At 39.3% G+C, this 19,462-nt stretch overlaps 1 protein-coding gene and 1 long non-coding RNA gene across 5 annotated transcripts in view; one reads left to right on the top strand and one right to left on the bottom strand.

The window, feature by feature from the left end:
• Positions 1–19,462, top strand: part of MSRB3 (methionine sulfoxide reductase B3) — a 59,036-nt gene that overhangs the window by 7,249 nt on the left and 32,325 nt on the right. Inside the window, exons 1-4 of one of the 4 annotated variants that reach the window (XM_079994413.1) lie at positions 5,341–5,481; positions 7,918–8,044; positions 15,723–15,831; positions 19,308–19,385. In XM_079994413.1, the coding sequence (XP_079850539.1) occupies positions 7,969–8,044; positions 15,723–15,831; positions 19,308–19,385 (263 nt within the window). In that variant the 5' untranslated portion in view covers positions 5,341–5,481; positions 7,918–7,968. Of the gene's footprint in view, positions 1–5,337; positions 5,482–7,917; positions 8,045–15,722; positions 15,832–19,307; positions 19,386–19,462 lie in introns of those variants that run through there. The other 3 variants (XM_079994415.1, XM_079994412.1, XM_079994414.1) reach the window with 3 other exon arrangements.
• Positions 1,942–3,963, bottom strand: LOC307226029. The gene is made up of 2 exons (XR_013843269.1): positions 3,707–3,963; positions 1,942–3,268 (listed from the first exon to the last, which is right to left on the bottom strand). It is a non-coding gene; the product is annotated as an uncharacterized lncRNA (long non-coding RNA).

Genomic DNA, 19,462 nt, shown 5'->3' with positions numbered 1-19,462 from the left:
GATGAGTTGGTCTTTTTAAATATTCTGCCAAGAGTATGGAATGCTCCCTTTTCCTAACTCACAGCAGCTATAAGCAGATGGAGTGTAGTTTCTGGGAAGCACAAGGAAGTAAGTGTTCCACTGTTGTCTTATTACTTGCACATTGAGTCTAGGGGATTCCCCAGGATGGTTTTAGACTTGCCTTTTGCAAGAGTTTTAAATTGGTGTCTATTTTCCTTTATAGAGAACTACTGTGCTCATATCTTCTTGCAAGGAAATGCAGCTATGCTAAATCCTCAGATCAATAGCTGTGCAAGTGCGCACTGTCATTTGGTTGTTCCACTGACATCAGCTGGACTTTTGTAATGAGTGCAATAACAAAGCAGAATTCACTGTTCTGTCCTTGTCATCAATCTGGCCCTTTTAAAAACCCAGAAATTTTAAATAAAAGTGGGGAACTACTAAAACACCTCCAACAATTCCAGGCCTGTACTAATATTATAAAAAATATAATTACCATTTGAATCTGGCAGTTGTGTCAAGTGCTTGTATATCCATTTACTACAAGCATTCAAATAATAAGAAAATTAGATGATAATCAATAATAATGATAAACGATAATATTTGTTTGATGCCTGAACATGGGTGAGATGTTAGGAGGTTTGCGTTCCCTGTCTGCAAGGTGAGATATGATAAGAAATTCTCTTTGTCACCTGGACTGCACTAATAAAAATGACACTTCATGATATGTTGTGTTCTTTGGGAATTGGGCTGGGCTACAGAGGCCACAGAAAACAGAATTTGGGAATCGGTTTTGTGCCTGCATCATAAATGGAATGCCTGACTATTCATGGGAAGCAGGGAAAGGGGTTTAAAAGAAGACTCAGTAAATCAATTTGGTATTTAAATTTTCAGACTTAATTTATGTTCCCAATATTTTCTTCTTCTTCTTTTTAAATGCACAGTTGTGTTGCTTTTTTCCTTCTCCTAACTTCAGACTTGGCTGGAGTTTAGTCATTACGTAGGACAAGGGAGGATATGAAATCAATAATTCAGCTTTAATAATAGGCCACAAAAGCTTCCATGACACAAGGGGAAGAGTTTTTTTCTCCCTCATGGTCACAGGCGGAACTTTTGTGACACAGTGAAAACCATTAGAAGGTAAAAAAAGGAACAAATGTTTTTAGGTTTTTTTTATCCTTGAGTTCAGTGAATAGTTTAAATCTCACTGTGGCATACATTTTTACTTTTAATGTCTGATGAAATTGGTATTTTATACATTATTAAAGAAAATGAGAAGACCATGATTGCTGCCAAAATGACTTTTGCAGTTACTGGCTTCAGTGTGTAAATTGTGAGAGACCAAGTTCTTTATGTAATTTTCACTCTAGTCATGAATTTGCTAGGTGCCCTGAGGCAAGCTGTTATCTCTTAGGCTCTGCAGTAAGAGGGTAATATTACTGACTACCTGTAAGGTAGGGTTGTTGTAAGGGTTACTAAGATCACATGTACATAAAGCACTCTGAATGAACTCTAAAGAGCTATATAAATGCTAAGTGTTAGCATCATCTAGATTTTTAATGCAGTAATTTAACATAGATGTGGCTGCTGCGTATGGTTCTGCACCTACAATTCTGATGGCTTAAAAATGTTTTCTTTCTTTGGGTATTTTATGGGCTATTGACTCCCAATATGTTGTATCAGCAAATTCATTGACATTAAGAATTTACTGCAGCTTTGAGTGACTGTCAGTTCTCTGCTGTGCTAATGGCTTGTTAAGAAAGACATCTAACGACTTAGAACTGAACATAAGCCATTTCTATTCTAAGAAGCAATTATGTATGCTGACACAGCATATGCTATTGAAACAGCCGTTCTTACATGTTGTTCCAGCTAACTATGTATTTCATCTCATAACTATTAAATGTTCAGGTGGAAAACCCTGCTTGGTGACATTTTGTCCCCGTCCCCCCCATTTAATGCAGCCACCTACTTTAAAGCAAGTTCTTCAGTTTTAACCTTTCCATTAATTTGTTGACAAAATGTATAAATAAGGTATATTATAGGTTCAGCCAAAACTGACTTAGGAGGTGGAACCCTATTAACATAGAGGGGGTAAGTGGGATTACTGCAAATTGAGTTTTTCTTATGTTTCTCCATTGCAGACATTCCATTACAGTCTCTCAGCATTCTGTCATATTCCCTAATACTGATTTGAGTCTTCCTCTCCTTGTGCTAGGGATGCGGGTGGCGCTGTGGGTTAAACCACAGAGCCTAGGGCTTGCCCATCAGAAGGTCGGCGGTTCGAATCCCCGCGACGGGGTGAGCTCCCGTTGCTCGGTCCCTGCTCCTGCCAACCTAGCAGTTCGAAAGCACGTCAGAGTGCAAGTAGATAAATAGGTACCGCTCTGGTGGGAAGGTAAATGGCATTTCCGTGTGCTGCTCTGGTTCACCAGAAGCGGCTTAGTCATGCTGGCCACATGACCCAGAAGCTGTACGCCGGCTCCCTCAGCCAATAAAGCGAGATGACCCCAGAGTCGGCCACGACTGGACCTAATGGTCAGGGGTCTCTTTACCTTTACCCTTTACCTCCTTGTGCTAATGTAGCCAAAACCATATATGGTAAGCTACACACAAGAGGGAAGTATTGGCAGACTCAGGGTATCCCAAAGTATGTATAAGTAGGGAAAAGCCTCCTGCTGAGACAAACCTAAAGGAGAACAACAAAGAAAACAAGTATCAACAGGCTTGATGCTTATACTAATTACAAAAGAACACAAATTATTGTGGAGCAATTACATTGTTGTTTCTGTTTTTAAATGAATTATTTTGTTTTATATTTATTCTGGGCTTCCCTGAATAAGCTAAGTGTGGTGCACCTAGTTCCCCCATTTCATGGCTGAGTGAGGATTTGAATTTGGGTCTTCCTAATTCACCCCTTTGCCTGTGTTAACCATACCAATCCTTCCTGCTCCTGGTCATCAAATAAGGCTGACAATCTCACCTGTACCTTGATTCCTTCCCAGGATCCCCCTTCTGCCCGTTGTTGCAAAATATCCCTGTCAATAACTCAGGCAGAGATCTTGCAAGAACAATCAGTTTTCTTCCTCTGAAGAGTTGCTGCCTGCTGCCCATTGGTGGCCTAAGAGTCTGCCCACCTACTATGTCTTTTGTCTGAGACCATGCTCAGTGTTCCATTGGCATTGGAAACTTGGTTAGCGCCACAGGGCTTTTTTTGGGGAAGCTCAGTTGGCCCCCTCTCATTGCTTTTCTGAAGTTCTGTTAATGCCTGTCAGGGAACTGCCATCGGAGCCAGAGGCGGAGGGAAGGCTCCAGAGGGATGCCGGAGAGGGTCCTAGTAGGGAGAGAGGCAGCCCTTCTGCTGGGGAAGGAAATCAGCGTAGCACCAGTGGAGGAGGGGGGCAGATGGGGGAATCGGAGAGAAGGCTCCAGGACTCCTCGCCGGAGACCAGCGGGGAGAGCACGGGTCCTCCGCTGCCCACACCCTCCCTGCGCAGAAGACTTCCGCGCAGGGAGAGTAGGAGGAGACTGGGCGTCAAAGAACTTCTTTGCTGGAAGAAGTTCAAGAAATGCCCACTGACAGATTCTGCCAGCGATTGAGACAGCCACGGATGGGTGGCTGTCTGGACAGAAAGCGTTCACCCAGGTAACCCAGCCAGGTGTGGCGCCAACGTACGCACGAGCAACCCCAGAACCATTACAATGCCTTTCCCCCTTCTTGTTCTGAGCTATATTCTACTTGTGCCTGTTTTTTCATATGATTATGTGTTGATTAAATTATGTTTTTAACTTGTGGTTGTGAGCTGCCTTAGGGACTCCACGCGGAACCCCATGTGGATAAATTATTTTATATTCCATGCACCTGCCTGTCAATTTGACTGTTTACTCGAGGGAAATTGTGAAAATAATAGGCGCTTTCATCACCGTAGACTTCACTTCTGCTATGCAGCTGCAATACACCAAGGCAAGATAGTGAGCCATCTGTCTTCTTTCACCCGCCACCCCACACTTTAGGTGATCAATGCCTGATTCTTGGGTTTTATGCAAGATTCACACTTTGATGCCTTAGTATCTGTGGATTTTTGTCAAGGGTGTTTTAAACTTGTGGTATTACCCACTCCTCTGTTTGATGAAAGGTTGTTCCATATGTCTGGCAAAGCCTACTTTTTATTGTTAAGATGGTTTGAGCATACTTATAACACCAATCCTGGCTCAATTACACTGGCTTCCATTTAGTTCTAGGTCCAATTCAAAGTGCCTGTTTTGACACATAAAGCCTTAAATGGCTCAGGACTGCAATGTTGTTGTTTAGTCGTTTAGTCTTGTTCGACTCTTCGTGACCCCATGGACCAGAGCACGCTAGGCACTCCTGTCTTCCACTGCCTCCTGCAGGACTGCAATACAGTACCTCAAAAAATTGACTCTCCCCATATGAACTGACCCCAACCCTGTGATCATCATCTGAGGCCCTTCTTTATGTGCCTCCTTCTCGAGAGGTCTGAGGGTGGCGATGTGAGAAAAGGCCTTTTCTGTGGTGGCTCCCTACTTGTGGAATGTTCTTCCCAGGGAGGCCTGTCTGGCGCCTTCATTATGTATCTTTAGGTGCCATGCAAAAACTTTCATCTTCTCCTAGGCCTTTGGCTAATTAAAGAATATATGGCATTTTAAGCTATGTATGTGGGTGGAGTATTGTTTTTGTTTGTTACTATGTTATGTATTTTTGTGCTTTTATATTGTAAACTGCCCTGTGGTCCTCAGATGATGGGAGATATAGAAATTCAATGAATGAATGAATGAATGAAATATGTTGTGAGAAGCTTAAGCACCCTCTTTTTCTAAGCATATTTGGGCCTCTCCCCCTTTACCTCTTATTAGCTAGATGACAATAAGTGTCAGACTCCTGAGATGAGGCAATCCTTTCTGAATTTTCCGTGAAATCCCAAATTGCATGTGTTCACTGTGTGTACCATTACACAAAACAGATGGACTTATTTAGTCTAGAGCGCTTAATTGCTTCTTGAGTGTGAGCCAACCTACACTTTTATTCCTAGTTGATATTAATCTTTTTAACTTTCAAAAGTTCTATCATCTGGTTTAAGCAACAACACAAGCCATTCCTTTCGCTCACACTTTTTTCCTATTCTAACCACTAGGTGGTGCTCTGCTCCTTAGCTAGTGGAAAGAGCAGCATTAATCATAAATCACTAAGCCAAAGCATGCTAGAGGCCTCTCTACTCCTGGGGCACCCAGTGGTTTTTTTTTAATGGTAGAATACATCTTTGTTCTTTGCCTGACCTGAAGAGTGACATCACTGCCTTTCTTCCTGTTGCACTGTAGCTGCTTGACTCACAGTCTTTGACACAAGCCAGATGGCTGCAATTGGTAGGCGCACAGGCTGCCTGGTACTACAGTTGATGAAACAGAATAGGAAGACGTTTTATGATCAGCTGCGGGAGCACAATAAGACTCCAGCTTTGCTAGGTAATTACGTTTTCACTGCACACTTTTATTCCTCATGGTGAAGGTTGCTTGGGAGAAAAGATTACATTTTTATTTGTGTGTTTGGAATGCATATACCTTTGATCTTTTATTAGTCAGTAGTCTGCTCCAGAGGAATGTTAGTTGGGTGTTTTTTGGTTTTTTTTTTTAAAGAAAGGAAACAAAAAAGCAGTTCTGCAGTCACTCGTGGAAATGACATGTTTATTTATGTTTAATGGTTCTCTCAGGCTATTCATTGTGGTACTTACCTTCTCATTCTTCCTCCCCACCTCTCCATTTAGGAACTCACAAATGTTTCATTTCCATCGCTTTCTAAGTCAGCGTTCAGCCATGTTAATTCAAGCAGGGTTTTTATTGTTATGGTAGTTGTTGGTACTTCAAACTGATTTAATAATACATATATTGATGCTTCTTATGTAAAGGGACTGGAAGAAGCAACATACAACTTCCCCTTTGCTTGACGTAGGGGAAGTAGAAACAGTCATCCTTCTTGTCCAGTGGTACCTCGGGTTACATACGCTTCAGGTTACAGACTCCGCTAACCCAGAAATAGTACTTCAGGTTAAGAACTTAGCTTCAGGATGAGAACAGAAATCGTGCTCCGGCGGCGTGGCAGCAGCGGGAGGCCCCATTAGCTAAAGTGGTGCTTCAGATTAAGAACAGTTTCAGGTTAAGTACGGACCTCCGGAACGAATTAAGTACTTAACCCGAAGTACCACTGTATAAATTTAGGGTGACCGCATATCCTACTTTAGAGGACAGTTCTCTGAAGAAGTGGTCAAAATCCAATTTTAAGGATGGAGAAGGAACAACAAGGGGCCCTCTCAGTTAGTTCATGGAGAGCAGACTGCAGACACCACAGGTCACCTGGTCACTGTAACAAGATGTATTTCGTTTAAGCTAGGAGATGCCTCTAAATTTGCATCCTAGAAAATTTCACACCAATAACATATCCTCTTCTATCCACACCTTTGGTGATGTGTAACTGGGTAACCTACATACCTTTGCATGCCTTTTACATTGCATAACTAATGCGTGCGCGCACACAATGCAAATGGAAAGGATTGGATCCCAAGGTTTGTGTGAGTAGAAGGCCATTCATGCAGCAGATCTTTCCTGTCTCATCCAGACCATGCATCTCTGGAGTGTGGGGTGGGAGCTACTGCTGTGGTGAAAGGGAATCACTGACAATTGGGAAGATACCTGTTGCATGAGTGTAGTTCTGCTTTCACAAGGTGCCTTCTCTTGCATAACTTTTGGATTCAATCTCATGTTTTTCAGAACTTAAAGAGGGAGCAAAGAAGATATAACTGCTTCCCACCAGGGCCTTCCTCCTACTCTTTCGATGTTTGCACACAGGTTTCTAGGCTGTTGGTGTGCCCTGATTTAGTGTACTCATGATGCCCACAAGCCAAATGAAAATGGTGTCAATTTCCATGTTGATCCTGTTTGGCCAAATTACACATCAGGGAATTAGCATGGAGGCCATAGATGATACTTTACAAAAAAGGAATTGCCCAGGTTCTTGTACAAACATCTGCGAAACTTTGCCTCCCTTTCTACTGCTTCCTGCAACTTTAGTTTACCTTCAGATTACAGGCGGATGAAGTTTTTGTCACGATGCAAAATTAGTGCAGCTAATAAAATGTTTTATTATACAAAGTGTGCAATCTATTGCAAACTCCTGGATATTCAGATGAATGGGAATAGCAGAAGAGAGATGCAGCCTTGCACAATCTGTTTTATTGCAGCCTGCCAACTAGAAGTTTCTTTTTGGTTTGCATTGCAGAAACTTAGGAAAAGATTCTCTGTTTATTTCATAGGGTAACTGCACTTTGCCAACTCTTGTAACAAATTTCCAGTCCCCTCAGATTAACTTTCCTCTCTGCATCTCTTGCTCTTTGACCAAAGGCCTCAGTGCAGTGTTCATGGGATTACACCATTTAAATATGATGACAGGGAAATTGTTAAAAGTACTCAACAGTTTCAAAGTGCCTATTATTTGTGTAACACTATCTGCCCCATTATTTTGAAGGGACCTGGAACATTCATGTAATCTCATAATAAGTGAAAAGGAAAAGTTCTGTGTTTTATTTTCTGAATTTTTCATGAGATCATTTCCCAATCATCCTTGAATTCCCTTTTATGTGTGTCTTGTATTTTAGTAAGGTGCATCAATGCCTGGTGCAGTCAGTGTGTTTGCTTATTATGTTATCAATCATGCTAATGTAATCAAGCATAAAAGCCTGACGGCAAGGAATTAGATAAAATTACTTATGAATGTGTATTTGGAATGTTAGTCTTGTATTTTCCTTTCATTAAAAAAAAAAATCATAACCACCAGTTTTGCTGTGAATGTATCTAACATTTTTGATGTTTTAATTTTATTTTCATCTTTTTTTTTTCTCCCTTACTCAGCTCTTGCCCCTGTTCTTTGCCTCTGGTTGTGTTGGTGAGGATATTACAGTGATGTCTGCATTCAACCTTCTGCATTTGGTGACAAAGAGCCAGCCAGTGGCCCTGCGAGCCTGTGGGCTTCCCTCAGGTTGAATGGCTGCTACTTGTTGTGGTCATGCATATGGAGGTCCCTCTTAGTGACGTGGGTGCCTCTGCTACAGTAAATACTATGCCATGCTTTGCTAAACTGCTAGCTATCTAAAACATCTGAAGCTGAAAGTTTACAGCTATGTTGAAAAATTATTTGAGAAATGTCTTGGAGGCTCATATATGACACAATTCCTTTAGATTTGACAACGTTTCTCAGTTCACAAAGAAAAGAAAAAAAACACAACCCCAATATAATTGTCCTGTAAATAATAGTCACATTAAATACTCCCCTAGCAATATATAAGCAATACAGTCGTACCTTGGAAGTTGAACAGAATCCGTTCCGGAATTCAGCTTCACTTCCAAAACGTTCGGAAACCAAAGCGCAGCTTCTGATTGGCTGCAGGAAGCTCCTGCAGCCAATCGGAAGCCCCGTTGGACGTTCGGGTTCCAAAGAACATTCGCAAACCGGAACACTCACTTCCGGGTTTGCGGCATTCGGGAGCCAAAACGTCCGAGTAAAATTGACTCAATAAGTGTCATAGTTTCCACTTCAAAACACTAGCACCTACTTTCCAGTCTAGATGTACTTAAGTGTACATTAATGAGGGAGAATGGAATTAGTAATATGGCATATATATCTATAAATAGTCACTGCCTTCTGTATTAGAAATTAGAGCTGGTCTGACTTTTTTTGTTCACCTTTTTGTAACACATTTGCACTTTAAGATAGTTTATGAATATCTTCAGAGCAATCTGCTTCCCCTCTCACCCAATACCCTCCCTTGTTCCAAGCCTATCACAGTTTATGCCACCTAATTGGCCTCTTCCTAATATTGCTATTCATCTGGAATAAATCTTATTTTTCTGTAGGAAATATTAGAAGTTATATGTTTATATAATTGAGGTGTTTTTATTTTTTTTCCAATGTACAAAATTGGGCTTATTTAGAAATGACTTAGTTTTAAATTAACACATGTTCTGTAGAGATTTCAGCCTAAAAGTTAATTGCTCCAGAATTCCAGTAGATGGCACTAATTATGTATTCTTTTGAATATTTTAAATAGAATTATCCCTCTCCAAACAAGAAATCTTTCACATGCAGACTTAATTTTGTTTGGAAAGCAATTCTCATCTAGAAAATATATCAATAGTGTTCTACTTGACGATTGAATAATCTAACAATATTTGAGAATTCATTACACTTTTGTGTCCCAACATTTTCTGTGAATATACAGATAAATTTTGTTTTATAAAAACTTTAATGTAAATTTGTAAGGATAAAATAAAACCTTCATTCATATGTATTTATACAAAACTTTAAAATATATTTTCTGTAGCAGAGCACCATATTTATATAGGGGGAAACTGACTTTGCTTTGCTGTGAGTTTGCATTTTATAAGCTCAATCATCTCTTTTTCTCATTCACACTTTATGTTGCTTGCATCACCTTTTGCATGTAGTAGAAAGCTATTCTTCTTGTTCTTAGAAGTCTAGAAAAGTAGAATTACATGTATAATTTTAGTTACATTAATAGTTAAGATGTCTGAAAGACATGGATGCTTCTTAACACTAAAGTTTTTAAATACTGTGCAGTGTTTAATTGCTAGAATATTTAAATACCATTTATAAAATATTTTCTAAGTTCACAGTGGAAATTACAATACAGGTATTGGGCATATCATGTTATTTTTTTGGTATGTTTTTAATGTTGAATTTTGTTTTCTTTTAATTGACTTTAATAATAATTAGGCAGTTTTAATGTGAAAATGAACTCTGATAAAGTCGTTAAGTAGCTTGTTGAGACTACTTTAATGATAATGGAAAATACAAAATTCAGCCACATCTGTCAAGCACTAAATATTTTTTGAGTATAATACCTATCAAAAAGGAAGATGCAAAACTGTTCAAATCTAGTGGGGGTTTTTATACAAAAGTCCTTTAGCAGATAGATGTTTTTAAAAATCCTAGTAAGATGTATAGTGAACCTATTTGCCTCAACTTGAGCGTCACAGTTTTAAACACAGAATTCAAATTGTTGGATATTTAATCTTAAACTAATTTCAGTCTTTTCCTTGCTGTGAGTCTGTTTACTGTGACCACAACTTGAGAGCTGAACTTGTTCCTGTCCTAGTTATTTAAAGTGGTTTCTTTTACACATTTTAAAGAGGTCTAGACAATCTCTCTATTAAAAACAACATCCAAACTAGGAGATGAAGGGCCCTTTACTGTTTGAGGTCATCAGTGAGGTGTTTCAGAGAGGCTAAAGTACAGTCTCATATCTTCTGATCTAAAAACGTCCCTCCAATTTGTCCTTCTTGAAGATGGGTCACTGAGGAAGCAATGGTCCAGTTCCAGAAACACATGGTTACATCTGTAGCAGTTCAATATTTGGTCAGGAAATAACATTAAGACTGTGCTTTTGACCTTGATTGTTTGTCTTCTGGTGTCTATGTTTGGGAGCTGGATATGGGTGAACCAAGTGAAATTAACTCCAGACAGTATAGAAGTAGTAATGATTGGGAGGTTTCATAATATAGAGCATGTTGGCACTCACATCATTGTTCAGAGTGTCAGCAATGTACATCCTCTGGTCACTTAAAGATAAAGGTAAAGGTACCCCTGACCATTAGGTCCAGTTGCGGACGACTCTGGGATTGCGGCGCTCATCTCGCTATACAGGCCAAGTGAGATGGTGTTTGTCCTTAGATAGCTTCTGGGTCATGTGGCCAGCATGACGAAACCACTTCTGGTGAACCAGAGCAGCGCACGGAAATGCCGTTTACCTTCCCGCCGGTGTGGTATCTACTTGCACTTGATGTGCTTTTGAACTGCTAGGTGGGCAGGAGCAGGGACCGAACAACAGGAGCTCACGCCGTCGCGGGGATTCGAACTGCCGACCTTCCAATCGGCAAGCCCTAGGCTCTGTGGTTTAGACCACAGCGCCACCCGCAGCTTGCAGTGTTTGATGTGCTCCTATATTACTCTTCATTGAGTCCAGATATTCAGGTCGCAGTGGGTAGGCATGTACATTGTGGCCCTCTTTCAGAGATGGACCTCATAGCCATCATGCACAGCTTCATAATCCTGACATGATCCACCCTAAGGCACTTTGTGTGGCGCTACCATTGGTAGTGGTTCAGAAGCTGCAGCTGGTGCAGAGCATTTGACCTTTCTTACGTGGAGAGCTTAGTCATAATCATAATGTATTGTGATCGACAGCACTCCAATGCCTGCACTGGCTTCCTGCTGCCTCCTAGACTCAGTCTCAGGTGCTGCTGATTATTCCAAGGGACCTAAATGATCTTGTCAAAACACACCCCACTGTTTTATTATATCATGACCTTTTTCATTTGAACAGTTCAGTTAAGCCCAACATCTAGTATGTACAAAGTCATGACTGCCCAGGAACTTTGGCAAAACCCAAGTTTCTACACCTGCTTGAAAGTCCAGAAAGACCCCAACACGGCTTACAAATAAGGAAACAGAGAGCAAAACACTATATAGCAATAAAGTGGCATCAGATACTGTATATATAAATACAGAAAAATACATTTAAAAGTTTTAGAATGCCAGGGCTTCCCTATCATTTCATTCTAGAGTAGAAGTACTCAGGATTTGCTGGAATTTTATTTTTACATTTGTTTGTATTATTATTATTATTATTATTATTATTATTTAAGTCGTAACTAGTTTTGAGTGATGGAGAGGTAGTGTATAAATATTTGAAATAAGTGTGATTTAAAAACAAATAAACTCACTCTTTGAAGGCTAGTTGTTCCTCCACAGTTTTTAAAAGATTTTTTCCCCCAAAGAAAAGCCTGACTGGAATATTGGTAAAAAAATTAGTGAATATTAGAACAGTAAAAATCAGTAGAAAAATACTGGGAAGGTTGTACTGAAATTAATAAAGAATCAATCTACAAAATATAAGTATGGCAACAATAATAATAAATTTATAAGATATTTTGTAATTTGTTATGTTTTATAAAAACGATACAAATACCCTCTGAAATGATATAATGGATGAATGCAAAGATGAAGTGCAATCCTTCATCTTTTAATTCTTATAAACAAATTAAAGAAGACCTTTTTGTTCAATCAAACTTTGGGTAGCCAGGGACAAATTGAGATAAGACAAAAAGGGTTTGTTTTTGTTTTTTTATTGGACTTTGGAGCTTTGTTCTACCATTGCTACCTATTATGAACCTCCAGAGATGGAAGTGGGCCACATAAAATAAATAGTCTTTTTGTAGCCCTGGATTTAGATTGGAAGCTACGGTAACTTAAATTATAAAATTAAGAGATTGCATAGGGCAACATTGCCTTGTCTGTGGGTTTTTAACGTTGATCCCCAAACAGGTCAAAACAGTGTTGCATGCATGAGTAATGTAGGTTCTTATTTTGCTTTTAGGTAAACTTCTGAAAGACTTATTAGTGCAAGAAAACAGCAGAGTCTGTGAATGTAAACTTCCACCACTTGACTTCTTAAAATAATCAACATAACGTTGTAAAGCACAAACCTCACTCACAGTTCGGAAACAATATTTATATTTAAGGTTGAGAAGCCAGGATGTAGGAGAATCTTGCTAATTTGTAAGGTGACCTTTAAGTGCACAAAACCCAAATAATTTGTCGCTTATGAAACAGGACATTCCTGCAAAATTTGGGTGAGTACTTGCATAGCGAATCTTGTAAGATAAAGAAATCTGGAATAAAGTCTTTATCCTCCTCCAAAATAACATTTAAACCAACAATGGGATTAACAACAGTGGTCTTTCAAAGACTCCTATTAAAATGAGGGCTCTGCAGCCGTTAATGAGAGAGCTCAAAGTAGAAAACTTGAGTTTTTAAAAGAATGGCTAGATCAAAAGTAATTTCTAATCTGTGAGATAAAAGTTTCTTTCTAGTACCTTGCAAGTTAATAACAAAGCTTGTAATGTCTACTGTTTACTCCAATCAAATACTTTTAAATGTTTTTCTTTCTGCCTGCAAAGAGATAATCAGTAGTGACCAGAAGTGTGTATGTTTAAATTATATATTTATTTGTATATATATAAAAATGGAAATGGAATAAAGGGGAGGGGAAAAAAGAAACATCTTTCCTTAAATTATTTGAAAGCATCTGTTCTTTAAGCTACTTTTTATGAACACTTCTTAGTAATGACTGAAGGTAAAAAAGCAGAAAAGCATCCAATGTTAGGAAATTGCAATCCAATACCATGTAATTTAAACCTGCCGTTTCTTCTCTTGTACTAAATGACATACAGATGGATAACTCTGGTCACTCTACTTTGAGAACACAATTGCTTTCTTTATGAGCATATATCTATTACTAACAAACTTTTGTCAAGACTGTTTATTTCTAATCAAGCATAACTCCTTCAGTAATTAGAAAAACTCATTTTGAAAAACATTAGTTTTTCAGACCCAGGCTAACTGTAGACACTTCAAAAGTTTTGATTTTCCTAAAACACCTGTGTGGCTTTTGAATATAATTTTAAATACATGTATTTGTAGCCTAACTTCAGTAGTATATGGCCAAAAACTAAAGTTTTTGTAGGGTATTAAATGCCTTCCCTCCCCACCTGCCCATCCAACAACAGGATTCTTTAAAATATATATTTTGTGGTGATTTTGTCTTGTCAAACAACCCCATATTCATTCTGTTAAAAATAATTTAGTTAGATATTGTGAAAATGTTGACATCTCTATGGTAGCTTTTGTTACGTGAATGGTGCCACAGACCCCCTGAGTGGGCTACGTGGACCCCCAATTGGGAACCACTGGTCTAGCGCAATGTGAGCAAGCATGAATGAGCCACAACAAACCTTGGGGTTTGTTGAAATCATGGTTTCTAGTTGGCTTGTGTCAGACAAACTATACTTAATATTAACCACAGTTTGTTGGCTCTGACAAAACAACAAAGTGAGGTGTTGTGTTGTTGTTTAGTCGTGTCCGACTCTTCGTGACCCCATGGACGAAAGCACACCAGGCACTTCTGTCTTCCACTGCCTCCCGCAGTTTGGTCAAACTCATGTTTGTAGCTTCGAGAACACTGTCCAACCATCTCGTCCTCTGTCGCCCCCTTCTCCCTGTGCCCGCAATCTTTCCCAACATCAGGGTCTTTTCCAGGGAGTCTTCTTTTCTCATGAGGTGTAGCAAAAGTCAAAGATTCCAAGTACCTCCTCCTAGTAAAGAAGTGCATAGGGAGAGGTGAAGGAATGTGCAAGGGCTCATTCATGTTGTGCTAAACTGTGGTTTTGAGTAATGTCCAAACACAGCCAATGGCTCTTCCAAATTCTTCCAAATCCTTCCCTATCCTGCTCCTTTCGATAACCTGGTTTTTGTCATTTAACATAGACTGGATCATTTTATTTTGCTTAATCGTTTTAATGACTCAGAAGACTGTTAATAAATCACACCACTGCCATCAACCACTGTACATAACCACTTCGAGGTTTTATTACAATCAAGGGGTGCATAAATCCTGTTAAATAAATAACAACATATTCTATAAGTCAAGGGTCGCCAACTTGGCATCCATGGCTGCAGGGGCACCCTTGAGGTCTTCCCCGGAATCTGCAAAGCCCCTGAGCTGACCCACTCACTGCCCTCTTGGTGATGAATTGGTCACCTTTTTATCTTTTGAAAAGTACACGGAGTGGAAAGAGGAGGTGGTTCAAAGAGTGGTCCTTTTTCACTCTCTCTTTCAGCTTTATGTGCTTTTCAAGGTTCAGATTAATTTTACTGGATCTAATGGACTGACTAAAAGTCTTTTTCAAGCAGAATATTTTAATTTCTAGTACAATATACAGAACAAACAATAAAGTAGCAGGCATGCTACTCCATGTAGCAATAATTTGCAGATTAATACATTAATTCTAAGAGATATTTCTTTATCTCTCTCAGCAGTAGCAGGTAATACTTTCCAATGCCATTAATATTTTGGATGCTCCTAAGACACAAGAAATCATGAGCAACCTCCAGAGAAAGTATTTCGAGCTTGCAACAGATTTTACAAAAATCAAATTGATGAGGCAGGAAGGCTTATCTGTTTCTTATCAGCAGCAGGCAAACCTTTAAAATACCATTCATTTAGATCTAAAATGCAAATTACAGCTTCCAACTGAAGTGCTGTCAGCTATTCTCTTTGATGCAAAGTAAAATTTTAAACAAAGAAACATTTGTTTCTAAATTAAAGATAGCTAGTTACAAAACGTCCAAGTTTCTCCGAATTGTGTTTAAACATCATATGCCCATTACCTTTATATCTACAGTTTCTTCCAAATACAAAGGCTGTGCTCCTAAGCATATTTACTGGGAAGTTCCATTATGTTTAGCCTCAGGTTGTCGCCTTTTTGTGAATGATTGTGTGAATGTAGAATCTTGCCCGATCGTTGTGACTTTTCTGCATTCAGAAGGCTTTGGCTGTATCACATGATCACTGTTCCAATGGAGTCACCCCCCACCTTGTGAACAGCAGACTTTTTCATTATTATTAAAAAAAAAGTTGGATTTGAAGAAGCCACCAGCTGAGGCACTCTAATATATTAGAAGCTGATCTGGTCACTGGGAAAGTAAACGCAGAAGTTGTGTTTTGGCTAGAAGCCAAAGCTATTGTTCAAGATTTCAACTAAAAAGACCCCTTCTCCTGTATCCTCTCCCTTTGCAGGGTCACGTAGGGATAAAAAGAACTGTAAGGTGGTCTTCTCCCAGCAAGAACTGCGGAAGCGGCTGACACCTTTGCAATACCATGTTACTCAGGAGAAAGGGACTGAGAGGTAAGGTATGGCCATGTGGTCAATGAGAAACACAGGCTGCTCCCCTTTCAATCTGCTGCTGTTTTCTCCTCAGCTGACAGCTTCAAGAAATTTAGCACTTGTTTACTAACTTATACAAATTAACACCACCAAACCAGACAGGAATTTGCGGCGGGGAGGGCAAGGTCACGGACTTCATAAATATAAAATGAACGCTATTCTGTCCCTTAGCTTCTTCTTGGGGTCTGTTTTCAGTTTACTACAAAATGTGTGGAAGTAATGGCAGTTAAGAGAGTCTTTTGTTGTTGTTGTTTTGGGGGAGGAGGGTGGAGACACCACAGTAAGCAGAACCATAAGGGAAATAGCCCTGTGCCATTTAAAAGTGAAGTTTTGAAGGTGGTCATTGTATGTACAGAGAGTTTGGCTGGGGGTCTGCGAGAGTAAGAAGGTAGCATATTTTCATTCCTTTTCCACTTTCTGTATTGAAGCACATGTGGAGAAAGTATTTATTGGCTCATTTGTGGCTGGAATGTCAAATATTTTCAATAACTGCCCTCACATGGCTTTAGACCTTGAAAGCAAGCTCTAAATCCTGGAGAAGGTTTTTTTTTGGGGGGGGGGGGAGGAGACAAGAGAGCTAATTCCTAAGGCTCTCACCGTGAATATAATTTATCTCAGCTGATTTCTAGAATGAGGAGGAGGCAGCAGTCACCCCGGTCAATGTCTAACTATTTTGCTGTATGCAGGTTCAATCCCCATTTGGCACAGTTGCATATTCCTGCAGGGTTGGACTAGATGATCCTCGGGGTCCCTTTCAACTCTGCAATTCTATGATTCTCTGTTTCTTCTGACCATGGAGTTTAAAGTCAGGCCTGCTTCCATTCCAGTAGCAATAGTAGTAGTAGTAGTAGTAGTAGTAGTAGTAATTATAATTATTATTATTGATAATAATAATTTATTTATATCCCGTCCATCTGGCTGGGTTTCCCCAGCCACTCTGGGTGGCTCCCAACAGAATACTAAAAACACGATAAAAGATCAAACATTAAAAACTTCAGCTGTCTTCTAAAAGTCAGATAGTTGTTTATTTGGGAGGCTGTTGCACAGGGCAGGCGCCACTACTGAGAAGGCTCTCTGCCTGGTTCCCTGCAACCTCACTTCTTGCAGGGAGGGAACCGCCAGAAGGCCCTGGGCGCTGGACCTCAGTATCTGGGCAGAACGATGGGGGTCTTTAAAGGTCAGCACCAACACTTTGAATTGTGCTCAGAAACATACTGGGAGCTAATGTAGGGCTTTCAAGACCGGTGTTATATGGTCTCGGCGGCCGCCCCCAGCCACCAGTCTAGCTGCTGCATTCTGGATTAGTTGTAGTTTCTGGGTCACCTTCAAAGGTAGCCCCACGTAGAACGCATTGCAGTAGTCCAAGTGGGAGACTAGAGCATGCACCACTCTGGCAAGACAGTCACCAGACACTTTGAATTGTGCTCGGAAACATACCAGGAGCCAATGTAGGTCTTTCAGGACCGGTGTTAATATGCAATCTTTCATTCCACTCCCATTTCCAAAAAACCTCCTTTGCCACATGTGGGGTCCTGTTTAATTGGCAACAGTCTTCCTGACGGAGTCGCCTTTTTACTAGACTTTCTGAATGGGGATCACTGGCACTAGGTTGTCTGTACCCCCACAACAAACTGGTGGTGGTGCTTTCCGCCAGCTCAGTAGGCCTTCCAGGCAAGTCGTTTACTGTTGTGTAGAAGATTAGCAAAAATGATTTAGTGTGCACAAACAACCAGGGTTTAGGTCATTTTTTAAAATCCTGTTTATAAAAAAATATATTGGACCCCCATAAAAAGGGTGAAAAGATAATAAAAACAAGCTGCCGAGCACATAGACTTTTTGTTGGAATAGCACAGCTGAATTGTATTAGATGAATGACCTCCTAGCCTTTAAGATTGTTAACTTAGAAAAATATTCCCTTAAAGCAGTAATATTCCTTTTCAAATAAAAATATAGAGCTCACACAGCTTGAAATCATGGGCCAGTTTTCTTCTCCTCCTTTTCTGTTTGATTCTCTTGGTAGTCCTGCCCAATCTCCCACAAAGATCTTGCACTACTGCATAGCTTAATGCAAAAGATCAAGACTATGATATGGAAATGTTGTTAAGATGTTTAGTATTGAGGTTTATTTTAAAATTACCGTAACGTTCAGGTGCAGAAAAAGAGAAAAGGGCTTGATTGAAAACGTCTAGCTACTTGTAAGCTATTCTGCACTTGGACATCTGAACAATAGTTTCTTTTCATAAACAGGACACATTTATGTGGCTGTTCAGATTTTAAGATGCACCTTTTTTGTTTCTGAAGAAAGAACAATAATTTGCAAACCATGAAGTACCATTTATATTGGAACATACCGTATTGGCCTGAATATAAGCTGCACTTTCCCCCCAAATTCCGACTGTGAAAAGTTAAAGTGTGGCTTAAATTCGCAGCCTTACAAAAATTGGCTTTTACAGTATTGGTGCTGAAACAGACATCTGGTAAAATGGAACGGGTGTGAGTGCAGGCGTAATTTTAAGGGAGCAGCTTATATTCAGGTATTCTCTCTCCCCCCTCCCTGAATTTTAAAGGTGTGGCTTATTTGTGGGTGCGGCTTATATTTGGGTCAATATGGTATAAGAGTTGAACATAACAATTTCAGTGTTAACGCAATGAGAGTTCCCTGTTTGGGTGTCATAATTTTGTTTGATATGCATTTTGTTGTAATGTTAATGAAATGAAGTTCTAACAAAAATTCTTTGAAAGCATTAATTCTATAATGCAACTGCAAGCTATCACTCTACTTTAAACACATTTTTAAAATAAAAGCCTGACTAGCTTTTCAGATACCTTTTAATTACATAACTTTCTAAAGAAATGCCTGAAGTAACTGATATTGGAGTTTGAAGTCTTGTTTTTTCTGTTATATTTTACTCCAAGAAGACCCATTTATCCTAAATAGAACCCAATAACGCAAACATGTATGTACAAAATATTTTTTTCAATGTGTTCCCATTGAGATCCCAAGATGAATTTTTGTAGGTAGATCTTAGAAATATTAAATAGTCAATACATTTTTTGAAAATCTTTAATCATATTTTTAATCACTTTTTTTTTAAAAAAAATTGTAACTTAAATTTATAATTTAAAGTAAGTACATCTTGTGACATATCATATTAAAGCCCATGAAGTTCTGAAGAGATTGGTGTTTTTAGTTCTGACGTATCTCAATGCTGGGCTGAGCTTTTAGGCCAAAATTGTCATTTTTTTGAAATTTCAAACCCTCATAACTCAAAAATAGGATGAGATAAAAAGCTAAAATTTTAGATTTAAACTTAGTTTTCATCGTTCAACAAGTGTGCAAAATATTAAGAAAACTGGATGACATGAGGTTAAAAAGTTGGACAACTTGATATGGAATAAACTGTTTGCTAAAGTACTATGTTGCTGTTTTGTTCTAGTGCCTTTGAAGGAGAATACACACATCACAAAGCTCATGGAATATACAAATGTGTTGTTTGTGGAACTCCTTTGTTCAAGTGAGTAAATTAAACATGGTTACAAAATAATGGTGGCTCTGGCTTTTTGAGTGTTACATATGTGCTATAGAGGTGGA

This window comes from Podarcis cretensis (assembly GCF_951804945.1).
Source record: "Podarcis cretensis genome assembly, chromosome: 10".
NCBI lineage: Eukaryota > Metazoa > Chordata > Lepidosauria > Squamata > Lacertidae > Podarcis > Podarcis cretensis.
Note: the sequence above shows the minus strand (reverse complement) of the source record. Positions and strands in the feature narration are given on the sequence as shown.